The sequence below is a fragment of the Urtica dioica genome, chromosome 5 (assembly GCF_054948205.1).
Source record: "Urtica dioica subsp. dioica isolate 48M chromosome 5, U.dioica_male_clone48M_v1_H2, whole genome shotgun sequence".
Classification (NCBI taxonomy): domain Eukaryota; kingdom Viridiplantae; phylum Streptophyta; class Magnoliopsida; order Rosales; family Urticaceae; genus Urtica; species Urtica dioica.
In genome coordinates this window covers 32,323,148-32,339,532 of record NC_142760.1, presented here as the reverse complement: position 1 = coordinate 32,339,532, position 16,385 = coordinate 32,323,148, and the positions used below count along the sequence as shown (strand labels likewise).

The 16,385-nt window shown below is 35.7% G+C and overlaps 2 protein-coding genes across 4 annotated transcripts; one reads left to right on the top strand and one right to left on the bottom strand.

The window, feature by feature from the left end:
* Positions 1-4,312: 4,312 nt before the first annotated feature.
* On the top strand, positions 4,313-8,476 carry LOC149397941 (glucan endo-1,3-beta-glucosidase 14-like). The gene is made up of 4 exons (XM_089614924.1): positions 4,313-4,871; positions 5,914-6,353; positions 7,112-7,720; positions 8,149-8,476. Exons 1-4 carry the CDS (start codon positions 4,808-4,810, stop codon positions 8,236-8,238), a joined length of 1,203 nt encoding a protein of 400 aa, XP_089471050.1. The 5' UTR covers positions 4,313-4,807; the 3' UTR covers positions 8,239-8,476.
* Positions 8,477-8,561: 85 nt separating this feature from the next.
* LOC149397940 (geranylgeranyl transferase type-2 subunit beta 1-like) lies at positions 8,562-16,385 on the bottom strand. Of its 3 annotated transcripts, none has more exons than XM_089614926.1 (10): positions 16,185-16,385; positions 15,972-16,028; positions 15,747-15,897; positions 15,118-15,234; positions 14,900-14,966; positions 14,679-14,827; positions 9,835-9,968; positions 9,619-9,717; positions 9,453-9,528; positions 8,562-8,959 (listed from the first exon to the last, which is right to left on the bottom strand). In XM_089614926.1, the coding sequence occupies exons 2-10, from the start codon at positions 16,023-16,025 to the stop codon at positions 8,862-8,864; spliced, it is 945 nt and encodes a 314-aa protein (XP_089471052.1). In that variant the 5' UTR covers positions 16,026-16,028; positions 16,185-16,385; the 3' UTR covers positions 8,562-8,861. The 3 variants fall into 3 exon arrangements, with proteins under 3 accessions (XP_089471052.1, XP_089471053.1, XP_089471051.1); XM_089614927.1 differs by having other exon boundaries at positions 15,972-16,025; positions 16,218-16,385; XM_089614925.1 differs by having other exon boundaries at positions 8,563-8,959; positions 15,972-16,025.

Genomic DNA, 16,385 nt, shown 5'->3' with positions numbered 1-16,385 from the left:
TCTCTCTCTCTCTCTCTCTCTCTCTCTCTCTCTCTCTCTCTCAATGTGCTCCGATTTTACTCTTCATTTTGGTGCTCAAAGGCTGCGTGTTGGATCTCCCATTTTTATTAAGGCTGCGTCTCTATAACAAATTTACTAAGATTAACAAAAATAAACATAAAATAATTCAAAATTAAAACAAATTTACGTACACTTAACGACATTAACATAAATAAACCCAAAAAATTATAAGTTTCGTAGTAGAAGATAAGGCAGGTAACGCCTATTTGTATAGACATTAACACAATATAAACACAAATATAGCAAATTTGAAAGAACTTCCAAGACGGTCATGGCTACTACATTTAAAAGAAGGAATGGTAGAACGGTGTCATTTGCGACCGAGTCACGTAAATTTGGAACAAAGACCTTGTTGTGCGCCAGATTTGCATCAAAGAGCGAGAGAAAACGAGAAATCTCACCAAAAATATCTCATCAACAAAATTGACTATGATGGGTAACAATTACAGCAACAACAGCGACACAATGTTACGGCTTCGTAAGCCTTTTTTCTTTCTTTTTCTCTCTCACACAAACACACACATATATATATATATATATATATATATATATATATATATATATATATATATATTCTGATCATAATAAGCATCATATAAATATATATTAAATTGTATACATAGGTGACGTTTAGAATCCATAATTCAAAACTCCAAACCCATCCCTTGTGATCGATGGAAGAAGAGTGAATTGATCTCGCCACTCTTGAACCGCATAAACCTCGTCCAACAACTACTATATATTATTTCTTATATAAAAAAAAAAGTCAATGAAAATATTGCTATCATTAATAAACTTAAGGACAATTAGGAGTAGTTCAATAGTCCACACTTCTTTTTAAAAAATAGTCAAAGTTTTATTTTATTACAAAAATAGCTCACTAAACTGAAGTAAATTAAAATAACTATTTTAATTAGTATAATTTATTTCGGCCTAGTGGACTATATATTTTTTTAATAAAATAAACAGAAAATTAGGAAAATAGCCAACTTATATGTTTGACATTGCTAAATAGTCAACATTTGTTAAATCTTAGGTAAATAACCGTAAATAATGATGTGGTCTAATATATGGAGGTGACTATTTATCTAAGATTTACGTTTCTAAATACATGAAAACGGCTATTTACCTAAGATCTACCAAACGTTGGCTATTTAGCAATGTCAAACATTTAAGTTGATTATTTTTCTAACGGACCCTAAAATAAAACTTATGTTAAAATCGTAAAAGAAGCTAGAGAATTGACTAGTTGCAACAAATTCTTCATAAACTTAAAAGTAAAATTTAACTACATCAAATATTTAATTGATTAAAAATAAACCGATTTTAATAACGAAAGTACAAAATTGGAATTAATAGCCACATCATAAAAGTTGGTTATTTTTCTTAAAATCTTGAAACGTTGGCTACTTTGTAATATCAACATTACAATTGGCGTAGTTCATGTAATTTTTCAATTAACAATACAATGTTGTTGTGACATAGACATCAGTTACGTCACTGTGTCTTCATGAACTTGGTTATTAATCTCATGGCGTGCTACAATTGTTGTTATAGGTATTATTGCCGATAGTATGAATTCGGAAAATGACGAACTTGTATATTTTAAGTAAACAGAAGTGACGAGAACTTATAATAACGAGCTGCTGTAGGTAGTAATATAAAGAAGGTTCAATGGTCAAAGTTAATTAGTTTATTTTTTTATTTTCTTATCTTTTCGATTGAACAAATGGAGCCAGTATTATCAGAAAACGCAAATGCATGAGATATTAAGGGATAGATAGCCGCCGGAAAACAATACTTTACAACAGACTCTCTCGTCGTTGTAGGTGAATTTTTATCAAATGAGAGAAACAAAAAATCGTAAAATTAGACATGTTTTTTTTTTTTCCTCTCCTTGACCTTCGTCAAGAATTCGTGCGGACTCTCTATTTCTTTCTCTCCGTGAGTCGTCGACTCCCGAGTCTCTCCTACAATAACAATTGTAGTTATAAAATAAGGAAAATATCAATTGTTTATAATTTTTTGTTAGATTTTTAAAAATTAAAAAAATTGAAAGGACGTTGTCTTTTCAATAATTTAGTTATATTTAGTCTTTCAATAGTAATATATATTCAATTTCAACAAAATATGATTTAGTTTTATCAAATAATAAGAATAATAGTATTGAAAATAAATATTTGAGAATTATATGAATTAAATACTTTATAACTTAGCTATTATACATTTTCACTGAGTTCAAGTGTAGGCAAGTTCTTTTCATTTTCATTTAAATTCCCATTTAATGTGATATTTGAATGCTCAACCAAATTGTTACTTTGGATGAATAGGCCCTCTAATTGTTGCTGGCCTTTTGAATTCCCTCCCTGTATTGAACTTGCTGTTGCCGAAGATCTATATCTGCTTAATGAATGAGAGATGTTCTTCATTTCAAAAAAAAAAAAAAAAATGGACGAATAGTTCAAATATTCATGTCAATAAAGTTTTGAATAAAGAGGTTTGAGTGACAAGCTAAAATGTCAACTTTAGCAATTGTTACTTGATATAATATGAGCTTCGCAATGAGAAAAATATTATGTAACCGAAAAAAGGTACCCCGATACTAACCAACTCAAATTGTTACCCAATCTATGTACATGTTTTTCAGTTTTGCAAAGAGGAAAATATTTATACAAAAAAAAAAACATTATCCCAAACTTAATCAACACAAATCGGCAGTTTTCAAGAAACTCGGGTTGGTTTGGTTTAATAAATCCATTGATTTTATTATTTTTAATTCCATTTCGAATATCGAACACTTTTAGGAAACAAAGTTCTAATTCCAGTCCCTTGTTTTTCATGTTTTTCAACAAATGAATTGATGCGTCTTTTAAATGTGGGTCACGTCACTACGCGGTTCTTTTTTTTTTTTTTTTTTTTTTTTTGGTGTGTGAATCAAAGATCATTGAATATAAATTAAATTTGAAGATCATTAAGTCAAAATCTCCTAAGATCATTAAATTTGTAGTTTGTTAATCATCCATTATACTTTATGCATGTGAATTTATAACGAAGTACATAAATTATATTAGGGTTCAATAGGTAAATAATCATATTTATAATTGAGCATTGTTAAATAATTAATATTTCGTAAATCTTAAGTAAATAATCACTTTCATATATTTACAGACGTAAATTTTAGATAAATAATCACTTTCATTTATTAGGTCATGTCATCTTTATGACTATTTATCTAAGATTTACGAAACGTTGGTTATATAGCAATTTTAAACGTTGTAATTGTCTATAATTTACAAAAAAATGAGCCAAATAAGCCACCGAAAATCTAAGAATTGCTAGATAGCCAACATTTTGTAAACTTTTTGTAAATAGTCACTTTTACTTATTTACGGAACTCAAAAAGACAAAAATATTTTTGCTTATTTTGGGATTTTATTTTGTATTTTTTAGTGCCGTAAATAATTTGAGGTGGTTATTTATAGAAAATTAACAAAAAATTGACTATTATACAAAACCTTATAAGTTAAATAACTAAAAGATCATCTTTATTATATCATTAACTGATTGATATTGTTTTGTTTTACGATGATGAATTTTTCTAAGCCACTTCAATGTGTTATTTATATTTTTTTAATATATTTTTGCATTACCTTTCCGTTTCCGCTCTTCTGATGAGTCAGGCGTATTTATTTTGTCGATTTTTCACTTTGAAAGTCCCTAATAGATTTTCTTCATGATTTGGTTACGAATTCTACAATATTTTCTTTATTTTTTGTGCATTGAGTACCAATGTATGGTTTCATATTTTGATAATTTTGCCGGTGATCATTTGCTTGTTTTAGTCTTTACTATTACGACACAGAGTTCTCATGGAGAGGGAATAAAATAAACGAAATATTAGGAGAGCATGAAACGACTGAAGTTGGTCGTTATTGTGAAATGCGTGCGAGTGGGGATTTTGCTCAATCAAAGTGAATGAATTCTAGTCGAAATAATACGGTCGTCAAAGCATTCAAACTTCAAGAAATTTAGTTATAGAATAATTATAATGACACACAAGACAAGACACAACCACAACAACAACAACGAAGTAAAATCTGCCACGTTGGTCTGGACAAGAATCGAGTCAGCAAAAATAAAGTAAAAAACATATTAAATTAAATCAAATCAAAGAAAAAGTTTTACAAACACTCTTGAACTCAAATCCCAATTCAATTTCACTACATTCAGTTTATTATATACCCCATTAAACTCAAATATTTCTCTCTCTGTCTCTCTCTCTTTTTCTCTCACGAAAAGTCTGAGAAAACGACCACGAAAAAACCAATCTCAATTTTTTCTTTGCTTCTCTGGTTCTTGATCTCAAGGAAGAGAAAAAGCTTAGAACTTTGAGAGAGAGGGCATATAAAGACTGTCACTTGGGGAGTCTTTGTATAATTTATCTCCACATAAAGATTTTTATTTTAGTATTTGTTTTGCTCCTTCTTCTATGGAAATTCTGAGGAGGAAGAAGAATCAGAGCACTGAAATCAGGAGTTCTTTCGTAATTTACTATTCCAGATTTGCCCTTGTGCTTGGTCCACTTCATCAACACCAGAAGCACCAACAACCCATGTTGGCTTAGTCATCATCTTTACCAAAATATATTAAAATTAAAAACGATTCCTTTTTAGTAATTTTATCAGCCTCTCTTTCCCTCTGTCTCTCTCTCTCTCTCTCTCTCGCTGATCTCGCTACTCTCACAGTCATGAAAACTGTGCGAGTCTTTGCTCAGATTTTTCAAGTCTTCTTGGTCCTCTTCTCTCCAATTGGTAATTTTCTCCTACCTTTTTCTTTTGTTCTCTGATCGAATTTCTTCTTTTCTGTTTTGCTTTGTGTTCTTGACAGTTTTGTAATTAAAACCATTAATTGTTTGTGATTGTTTATATTTTAGATTTAAGTTTACGGTTACTTTTCTGTGCTCTGATGGTTGAGTAACACTGTTGTTGATCATGTCAGTTACAAAGGGAAAAAAAAAATCATAATTGGGTTTATTTTGCTGATGAGAATTGTCTGGTTTTTATGAATTCCTGTTTCAGTTTTTATCTAATTAGAATTTTTGGTATAAAACATAGTTGCTTTACTCTCTGATGTTGATCATGTCGAGAAAACATAACCATACCTGGGTTTTTTTTTTTTTTTTTTAAATAAGAATTTTCTGGGTCGCATGAATTATTTTCCATTTTTGATCAATTGAGACTTCTGGGTATCAAAGACAAAATCTTTACCTATTTCCTTTTCTCTTATTTAATGGGTATATGCATATTTTTTTATGAACACTACTTGCTTCTTTTGACCCACTAAACCTCAACAATTTTTTTATTTTTTTTTTTAATTAAAGAACTTTCAAACTAGTCAAGTTGAATTAAATAAATACATTTCCATGATTTCTCAAAAATTTTCTGAATGAATCAAACAAGAAACTGATATAAGTTTAGTAGTAGTACTTCTTTTGACCCACTAAACCTCAACAATTTTTTCTCTAATTTTTTTTTTCTATTAAAGAACTTTCAAACTAGTCAAGTTGAATTGAATAAATACATTTCCATGATTTCTCAAATTTCTGAATGTTGTAGTACTTCTTTTGACCCACTAAACCTCAACAATTTTTTCTCAAATTTATTTTTTTTATTAAAAAACTTCCAAACTAGTCAAATTGAATTGAATAAATACATTTCCATGATTTCTCAAAAAAGTTCTGAATGAATCAAACTAGAAACTGATGTAAGTTAGTAGTACATTTCTTTTTATTCATGATCATCATCATAATCATAATGATCTCACTTTATAATTTTTTATTTTTTTTTCTGGCAGCTTCTCAGACAGTCCACGCGTTCACGGGAACGTACGGAGTAAACTACGGGCGGCTCGCGGACAACATTCCGTCGCCGGAGCAAGTGGTGGTGCTTCTCCGGCAAGCGAAGATCAAGAATGTTCGCATCTTCGACGCGGACCACTCGGTCCTCAAGGCGTTCAGCGGGACGGGGCTCGAGCTCGAGGTGGGTCTCAACAACCCGTTCGTCAAGGAAGTGAGCGCCAGCGAGGACAGGGCTATGAGCTGGGTCCGCGAAAACGTGGCCTCGTTTGTTGAGACCGGGACGAACATAGTCGGCATTGCAATCGGGAACGAGATTCTCGGCGGAGCAGACTATGAGATGTGGGCCGCGCTATTGGGCGCGGTCAAGAATGTCCACAAGGCCGTCAAGAAGCTCGGACTCGAGAGGAAGATTCAGATTAGTACCCCTCACTCCCAGGTGAATCAGACTTCTCTGTGATTTCGGTTAATTTTTTAAGCGAAATTAAGCGACTTTTTTTCTTCCCCTTATAAGAAGACCTTGAACTTTGAGAATTGTGGCATTTTGGTATATTACCTGTGTTTGCATCAAAATACTCCACAATTACGCTAAATAGCCAACTTAGCAATGTTAAAGATTTACCAAACGTTGGCTATATAGCAATGTCAAACGTTTAAGTTGGCTGTTTTCCTAATTTTCTGTTTTAAAATTATAAAAAGGCTATTTTAGTTTGTAAATATGCTCTAAGTTGTTTAGTTTTTTATGCGATGAGTTATATTTTTTGTTTATATAACTTGAATAACAATACTAGACCATAAAGTGGCATCAGATTACAATACAAAGTAAAAAAAAAAAATTAAAAAAAATTAATGTCTTGTTCATGCTTTCATACTCCATTGTAACTGTTTTTTCAGTTGATTTTTGCAGTGAAATTAGGTCAATTTTTTTTTTTATGTTTTAGTTTGAGAAATGCTTTTAGCATTTTTTTTAAATTTGAAAATAGTGGCGTACATATATATATATATATATATTTTTTTTTACAAGATAGCGCTACCTCACTTACACTACATTTTTAGAATCACATATAAACAAGTTTTTCAGTTGGTGAATTTCACATAAAAAAAAAAAAAAAAAAAAAAAAAAAAAAAAAAAAGTTAATCTTTCTTGTAAAATTTCACGGACTATTTTCACATAATAATCGGGTTTTACGTGCACAGGCGGTTTTCGACAAGTCGTACCCGCCATCGTCGTGCATATTCAAGGAAGGCGTGGCTCAGTACATGAAACCGCTTCTCGAGTTCTTGGACGAGATAAACTCCCCGTTCTGCCTGAACGCGTACCCGTTCCTGGCGTACATGACCGACCCGGGCAACATCGACATAAACTACGCCCTCTTCGAGACCACCGAGGGCATCTCCGACCCCAAGACGGGGCTCCGCTACGACAACATGCTCGACGCCCAGATCGACGCCGCCTACGCTGCCCTCGAGGACGCCGGCTTCCCCAAAATGCAGGTCATCGTCACCGAGACCGGCTGGGCCTCCAAAGGGGACGAGAACGAGGCCGCCGCCACGCGGGACAACGCCAGGACCTACAATTACAACCTCAGGAAGCGGCTCGCCAAGAGGAAAGGGACGCCGATGAGGCCCGGGAACGTCGTGAGGGCTTACTGTTTCGCGATCTTCAACGAGTATCAGAAGTCGGGGCCCACTTCCGAGAGGAATTTCGGGCTTTTCAAGGCCGACGGGACGATCTCGTACGATGTCGGGTTTCGTGGGCTTAGTAATGATTCTTCGGCCGCGGCTGCGTCGTTGCGTCCGATAAAGGTACGGGTTGATTCTTGGGGTTCAAGGCAAGTGTTATAAATAGGATGATTAAAATCGAAACTCAAAATGTGGGATTTATACGGATTACTAGATAATCAGTGGTATAAGATGCAGTAGTTAAAAGTTTATAGCATATTAATAGGATTGTTATGATCAATCCTTGAAATGTTGGGTTTATAATGATTAGTTGATAATTAGTTTTTTTTTTTCTTCTTCTTTCGTTTTGGGGAGAGAGAAGAAGACTTGTAGAAAGACAGAGACTACAGCTAACCCTAAATCTTTTGACTAATTTAAGTGAGCATGTGAAGGGATTTCTTGTAAATGGTTTGGAGGGAAGGGTTAAATGTGTGGATGGTTTTTTTTTTAACACATAAGAATTTAATTCAGTTATGGAATTTTAAAGTTCTTTTTTTGTTTTGATTGAACAGGATATTATTCGGGCTCGGAGCTGGTCCCAATGGCACTCTATTTTATTACAGCTGATCGCTTCTTTAGCAATTGTTTTGCTGCTGAGATAAAATGGTTATACCATAGAAATGTTTCAGTGAATTGCCTTGGCACTCAAGTCTCTCTCTTGAAAGCTAAAGCCAAAAAAAAGTAAGCATTACAATAGAGGAAGAAATGAGTCCGATATTTATAGTACCATTTCAGATAAAGAACAACAATTATTGTACTCCCAAAATTGCTGAATAGGTTTTTTTTTACCCATCTCAGCAAAATGCATGGTAATGCTATTTTTTGGCTGGTTTGGTTCCACCCTGTTTTTTAGCCTTCTGTTGTTGGTTCAGAGTTAATATATGAGATGAGTAATTAATAATTATAATACCATAAATTGACGAGATTAAATTACAAAAGAATAGTTTATGATTTCCTGTTCACTTCAATGCGAGAAAACAATGGTATTGATGTGATATTTTTCCTATTCAAAGTTCTGAATTTAGAAACTCCAATCGTCAAACAGAAAGTGAGAAACACATCTAAAAGCAATATACTTGCAAGTTCCCTAAATTTAAAATAAAGTTTATGGAATTTTTTTGGAGGTTATAATTTAGTGTTGCTAGACCAAAAAAAAAAAAAAAAAAAAAAAAAAAAAAAAAAAAAAAAAAAAAAAAAACACTACCGAGTCACAAGAAAAACGATATCATTGTCTTCGGAGCAGAATCTTATTTACAACATCCACAGGCAAAGCATAAGCTGGGTCTATAGCTTTGATTCCTGGGTATTCAAGAAGCGAAAGCCCTGCAGATCGACAAGCACGATTTGTAAAAAAAATATATATTAAAAAAAAAAGAGAACTGTATAAGTAATAAAAGAGAAAAACTGTTTGATATTGGAAAGCAGAAGAGATGGAAATTAGGAAAGCCTTAAGTTTTAAGTGGGTAAATCTGATTTTCAAAGAGACTAATATGCTATAAATCAATGGTTAAATGACTCTTTTGCATATAGAAACCTATAATGAATCTCTCACTTCTTTCTGTCATCTTATTATATTTTTTTTTCATCCACTAATTTACTTTTATATCTGAACTAATTTATCAATAGAAATAAAAAAATATATACATATATAATTCATATTATATATGTGCAACTTTAGTACATATTTATATTAAATTATCTATACCTTCTTTTATTTTCAATATTTTACAGAACACAGACCCAAACACAATAAGCTCTCAAATAATTAGCGTAAAGTATGGTAAAAGAAAAAGGGCAGTCAGAGAGTAGATTATACCAGCAACACCAAAGTAAGTATGGTAGACATCAACCGCATCGTCTGGTCTGTCCGAGATGCCTCCATTTTCTGTATCCTGAGATTTCCCATAAACCAAAAAAATATCGTTTCCAATTTTATTGCCCCAAGAATTTATAACGGCGATGGACCTTAAAAAAGTCTTCACCTGGCAGTCCAAGATGAACTTGGCAAGCTTTTCCTTGTTGATCCAGTGCACTCTGTCAATCATGATCAAGCTTGATAGAACCCACCATGAATAGCACACCTGACCAAAAAAAATAAAATAAAATAACAAAAAGGTAAACCAGCAAAAGACTCATGGATTCAATCTAGGTTGTATATATATATATATATAAAAATTATAACATCAATAAAAACCCACGTCGGGAAGTTTTTCGGGGCGGCCATTGAGACCTCCGGATTTGACTTGGCGTTCACATAACCACCATCCAAGAAGGTCTTTGTCGACGTGATGCAGAGAACCCGTTATTGCAAGAGCACCCACACAACAAAAAACTGCAAGTCTCATTAAAAAAAAAAAAAAATTAAAAAAAATATGTTAGTCGGTTGAGAATATTAGCTGCGCCTATTTTTAGGAATTAGCTTTAATTGTATTATTTGTTTTTATTATGATTTTATTCTACTGTAACTATAACATATTTTTATTGCTTTATTTTAGGAAGTAGTTAACCTAATTGTACTCTATAAATATTTCCGATTAATGAGAATAGAATCATTCCGCTCAATACTTTTCTCTTATGGTATCAGAGCCAAACCCATTCTCGATGTTGGGCCACCCGTTTCTACAAACTTCACGCACCAGTTGTTCAATCCTGGGCGTGAGGGGGGTATATCAGGAAGTCCCACATCGACGGGGGATGTAACTTTTGTGCTCCTTATAAAGGTCATGGGTTACTCCTCCTATTACCAATTGGTTTTAAGATAGAACCTCATGATACTTTAACATGGTATCAAAGCAAAAACACCCTAAAACACATACTTAATCGGTTCAGCCAATTCTCATGACTGATCCGAGTATTATTAGTACCGGTTCAACCGGAACTTCCACTCGGTCTGGTGGACCGAGTTCCTCTGCTGGTCATTCCGATCACAACCTGACCAACAACCTCTCCATAACCACTCACAAGCTGAACGGAGGAAATTTTATGGAGTGATCTCAATCGGTCAAACTCTATGTCCAAGGTAAAGGAAAATTCGGCTACCTCTCAAGGTCTAGAGTGCAGCCGAAAGCAACTGACGATGCCTATGCAACATTGGAGGCAGAAAACTCTATGATCATGTCATGGTTGGTGAACTCTATGGAGACAAGTCTAGGAAGATCATACCTACTCCTATCAACCGCAAGCGAAATCTGGAATGCGGTAAAAGAAAGTTACTCGGATCTTGGCAACGCTGGCCAGCTGTTCGAGATAGACTCGTCTGAGAAAAGCAAAACAAGGTGAGAAGACTGTCACTCAATACTATACTGATCTAAGGACATTATGGTAGGAATTAGATCTGTATTGCAGCTATGAGTGGAGCTGCTCCACAGACAGTGCGATCTATCAAAAGATGGTGGAGAAAGATAGGATCTTTGATTTCTTAGCCGGGCTAAACAAAGAACTCGATGAAGTCAGAGGAAGAATCCTCGGACGAGAGCCACTGCCCAACTCCCGAGAGGCTTTCGCAGAAGTACGAAGAGAAGAAAGCCGTCGCCAGGTCATGCTCGGACCGAGAAGCAGTGAGCCAGCAAACATCCCGGTTGAGACTACGGCCATGACGACTCGCTTCCAAAAGAAAGGTGACCGTCCCATCTGCGAGCACTGCCACAAGCCTGGCCATGTGAAGGCCAAGTGTTGGAAACTCCATGGCAAGCTTGAAGACTTCCAGCCATCACATCGATCTGCTTGTGACAAAGCTGCCTCCCACGCCTCTCACAGCTTCAACGAGTCTGCAGCTCCAATCATGTCATCCGAACAACCCTTTTTGACCAAGGAAAACTTAGAACAAATGTTTAACTTATGGAATGCTCATCAGACATCCTCCACCAACCCATCCTCTTCCTTAGCACAAAAAGGTACCTTTATATCAGCTATAAATGTCAAAATAGGAGACACTAACCCTTGGATCATAGACTCTGGGGCAACAGACCATATGGTAGGATTATCTTATGTGTTTAGCTCCTATTTTCCTTGTTCGGGATCCCAAAAGGTAAAAATTGCTAACGGCTCTTTATTGCCAATTGCTGGAAAGGGCTCTGTCATTGTCTCCTCTCCTTACACTAAATAATGTGTTACATGTTCCAAATCTCGCACGTAACCTTTTATCTGTGAGTAAACTTGTTTTCGGTTCCTTCTACCAATTTACCTTTAATTCTTTTGGGTGCTTTCTTCAGGACCGGCGATCGGAGAAGATGATTGGCAATGTTAAGGAAAGTGGGGGACTCTTCTACATCGATTCCGACTTGAGTAAACAAATTCAGCAACCTCAATCTTCTAGTTTACTATCATTATATGATAAAATATTGTTATGGCATTTTCGGTTAGGGCATCCTAGCTTTGGATATTTAAAACATTTATTCGCTGTTTTGTTTAAGAATAAAGATCTGGATTCTTTGCAATGTGAAATCTGTCAACTAGCTAAGCATAAAAGATCTGTATTTCCTGCGTTAAAATACATGCCATCTAAACTTTTTCCCTAATACATAGTGACATGTGAGGACCCTCAAGGGTTAAAAATCTTTCAGGAACTAGGTGGTTTATCACTTTCATTGATGATCACACTAGAAATACTTGGATTTATTTATTAAAAGAAAAATCAGATGCTGCTAGTATGTTCAAGAATTTTTACAAAATGATCAAGAATCAATTTCAAACTCATATTAAAATTCTTAGAACTGATAATGGAAGAGAATATTTCAATAAAATTATGGGAGATTTTTTAAATAAAAAAGGCATAATCCACCACAGTTCGTGTGTTGATACACCGCAACAAAATGGTATTGCCGAAAGAAAAAATAGACATTTACTAGAAGTAGCCCGAGCTTTAATGTTTTCTATGAATGTTCCTAAAAGATTTTGAGATGAGGCAATACTTACTGCTTCATATCTAATTAATAGAATGCCAAGCAAAGTATTGAACTATAACACACCGATAAACTCTTCAAAAATATTTTCCTGATAACCGGTGCTTTACACATGTACCTCTTAAAGTTTTTGGTTCTGTTGCCTTTGTTCATGTTCATGATAAAAATAGGGGAAAATTAGATCCTAGAGCCATTAAGTGCATTTTTCTAGGGTATAAACCAACTCAAAAAGGTTTTAAGTGATTTGCTCTAAGCTCGGGCAAACTTTTCACAAGTAGTGATGTCACATTTTTTTAATCAAAACCTTTTTTTTTTAGAAAACTTCTCTTTAGGGGGAGATTACACATATTGAAGATCAATTTTGGGAATTAAATAATGTTTTACCAAAGCAAGTAACAAATGAAAACATAGAACCTGATCATGTTAATGCTACACCAAATATTTAACCAGATTATGATTCCCAAACTAGTCCCACTGAGGACTCAACCTCTGAATTCCGGGTTCACTCAAGGGGGAGTCACGAGTCTCCAATACTTGAAACAATGCCCTCATCGGATCCAAGCTCCAGTCAAGGTAACATTTCTCCCATTTTTTCTGATGAATCCTTAGAAGAACCGGCCCATAGTGAACAGGGTGATACCGTTGAACCACCACAACAAAATCAATTTAAGGACCCGATAGCCATTAGAAAAGGTGTTCGAGAGTGCACCAAACATCCTCTTTATCCATTGTAGAACTATGTATCCTACCTGAACCTATCTCCAGCCTTTAAAGCCTTTATCACCCGCATAACCACTAATGAGATCTCGAGTTCTATACAGGAAGCACTAAGTATTCCACGGTGGAAAGAGGCTGTCTTGGAAGAGATGCGAGCACTCAAGAAGAATGACACGTGGGAGGTGACACACCTGCCTGAGGGAAAGCATGTTGTTGGCTGTAAGTGAATATTCACGGTCAAATATCAAGCTGATGGTCAGGTAGAGCGATACAAAGCCAGACTTGTCGCTCGAGGTTTTACACAAACCTACGGGCTGGATTATGAAGAAACATTCGCTCCGGTGGCAAAGCTCAACACGGTACGAGTCTTATTGTCCCTAGCTGTGAACCAAGATTGGCCTTTGTTAAAGTTTGATGTAAAAAACGCATTCCTAAATGGAGACTTGGAGGAAGAGGTGTTCATGCAACTTCCACCTGGATTTGACAAACATCCTAGCAGAGATGTGTGCAGACTAAAGAAGGCATTATATGGTCTCAAGCAATCACCTCGGGCATGGTTCGGAAGATTCTCCATGGCCATGAAGGAGAAGGACTATCGGCGAGCTCACTCTGATCACACAATGTTCTACAAACATAACAAGGAAGGTAAAATCGCCATCCTAATTGTGTATGTAGATGATATAGTGAAGACAGACAGCGACAAGAGTGAGCTGACTGGGGAGGAAACTCAGACGATCGAAGATCTACCTCAGCCTATTGCACGTTCATTTGGGGAAATCTTGTGACATGGAGGACAAAGAAGCAGCATGTGGTCTCTAGAAGCAGTGTTGAATCGGAATTTAGAGCTATGGCTCAAGGATTATGCGAGGTGATGTGGTTGAGAGACATCCTGGAAGAATTGAAGATCGATTTCGAAGCTCCTATGCAACTGTTTTGTGACAACAAATCAGCAATCAGCATTGCACACAATCCAGTCCAGCATGACCGAACTAAGCATGTGGAGATTGATCGTCATTTCATCAAGGAGAAGTTAGAGAGAGGAGAAATCTGCATACCTTTTGTTCCAACAATGGAACAACTCGCAGATGTACTTACCAAAGGGCTTTATCGTCAAAAGTTTGAAGAACTCGTTAGCAAGTTGGGCATGATAGATATATTTGCACCAACTTGAGGGGGAGTGTTAGTCGGTTGAGAATATTAGCTGCGCCTATTTTTAGGAATTAGCTTTAATTGTATTATTTGTTTTTATTCTGATTTTATTTTGCTGTAACTATAACAGATTTTTATTGCTTTATTTTAGGAAGTTGTTAACCTAATCGTACTCTATAAATACTTCCGATTAATGAGAATAGAATCATTCCGCTCAATACTTTTCTCTTAAAATATTATGTACTAGTCAATATATATATAATAAAGATTCATACTTTGTCCTGAGTGAGACTCTCCACCGGGTGTGCACCCGAATCCACCGTCCAGATTTTTGCAGCTGACAATGAAGTTCACAGCCTTCTCGACATCGATTTTATCCAAACAGCGAAGCAACGAGAGGCAACATATTGCAATGTACGAGAATCTGAACGATAAACAACTCTCTCGAGATTCAGAGGATACAATCCTAAGTCCAAAAGCGCGAAAGAGACACTACCTTGTATCAACTTCGCCCCATTCGTCCCCAGAAAAAGAACCGTCCTCGTTTTGAAGCCCAGCAACATCTGATAATTAAAGCTGAGGAAAAAAGGGGTAAAAGAAAAGAAAAATAACTGTACTCTAACAATGTTTTTTTCTTTAGTTTCGTTGATCGCCGACTTTGCCAAATGAAGCAATCTATCTACAAATGATTTGAATCAATCGAAGTAAGGATACAATTGGAGACCTTTTCAATGTCTAGAACATCAAGCTTGTCATAGAGTGCTAAGATCTGCACAGCACTGAGCGTATACAATATGTGTGGGTCGTGCCCGACGTTACCACCAAAACCACCTAATCAACACATACACACAAATAAAGGACCAAAACCATTCACGGCGGTCTGTATAATTGATTCAAATCGATTAAAGAGACCAGAAACAACCCATTCGGATACTAAAATCCTTCACAGACATTGCTTTAATTTGATCTATTCAATTAGGAAAAAAAAAATTAGCAACAACATGAACATAAGCAACTGATACGAAAACCATTCATGGGCTATCCTTTAAGTTCGATTCTAATCATTTTAAAGAGATTAAGTGCTGTAAGAATCTCATATGATCCGAAACATTTCATGGGTAATCCTTCCCAAAACCTGTTCCAAACCCACCCAAACAACACATACACACACACACACACAAAAGGGACAACAAAAAAAAATATTAAAAAAAAAATTCATTTCAAGGCAGTCCTATTACATGAACCACCAACAAGAACCCGATCCAAGACAAGAACAAGAACACATAAAAAGACCAAACCCTTATTGGGAAGTCGTTATTTAGTGATACGAAAAAGAAATGAACCTGATTCGTGCTGACACGTTATGATCCACGAGACAACCTCGTCGACGTCGACAACTTGAAGCTTTCCCAAAAGGTCGAGAGTGGTCAGACCCCAATACGCACCGTTCATCCTCAGATGCTCCATTACCACAGATTCAATCGAATCCTTTCTCTGATTCTCAACACATTCTCCCAAATTACACCCCCGAAAAAATAATAATTCACTCGTGTACAAAAATAACGTACCTTTTCAACTGATAAGACATACTTGACGTGCTTCTCAGCTGCAAGATCTCCCATCTGCTAAACAATTTTTGCTCGTTTTGAGGAATCAGCAAGCACTACTTAATTGTAATTGTAAAGTCATTTGTGCTTTAGAGAATGCGGTATATGATAAATCCACAGAGGACAAATGACTGTGGATTTTCAAACAATGAAGCAACACACGTCATCGCATACCTGTTGAAGATGATGGCAAAGGATTCACAGAACCTCGGCGGATGAGGATTCGCAGCGGCGCGTGAGATTCACGGCGAGGCGAGGAAGGTGAGACGACGGCGGGGATCCACGGCGATCAAAGAATAAAAGGAGTGCGATTCGCAGAGAGTAGAGACTCTAGCGTAAACGACATCGCGTAGAAAAACGATGCAAAATAAAGAA

Bases quoted from the DNA above. Each gene is read 5' to 3' on its own strand.
- LOC149397941 (XM_089614924.1), top strand. From the start codon at position 4,808: ATGAAAACTGTGCGAGTCTTTGCTCAGATTTTTCAAGTCTTCTTGGTC. The intron at 6,354-7,111 runs GTGAATCAGACT...TTACGTGCACAG, and splicing joins TTAGTACCCCTCACTCCCAG to GCGGTTTTCGACAAGTCGTA. The intron at 7,721-8,148 runs GTACGGGTTGAT...TTGATTGAACAG, and splicing joins CGTCGTTGCGTCCGATAAAG to GATATTATTCGGGCTCGGAG.
- LOC149397940 (XM_089614926.1), bottom strand. From the start codon at position 16,025: ATGGGAGATCTTGCAGCTGAGAAGCACGTCAAGTATGTCTTATCAGTT. The intron at 9,718-9,834 runs GTGGGTTTTTAT...TTTTTTGGTCAG, and splicing joins GCCCCGAAAAACTTCCCGAC to GTGTGCTATTCATGGTGGGT. The intron at 9,529-9,618 runs GTGAAGACTTTT...GGGAAATCTCAG, and splicing joins AGTTCATCTTGGACTGCCAG to GATACAGAAAATGGAGGCAT.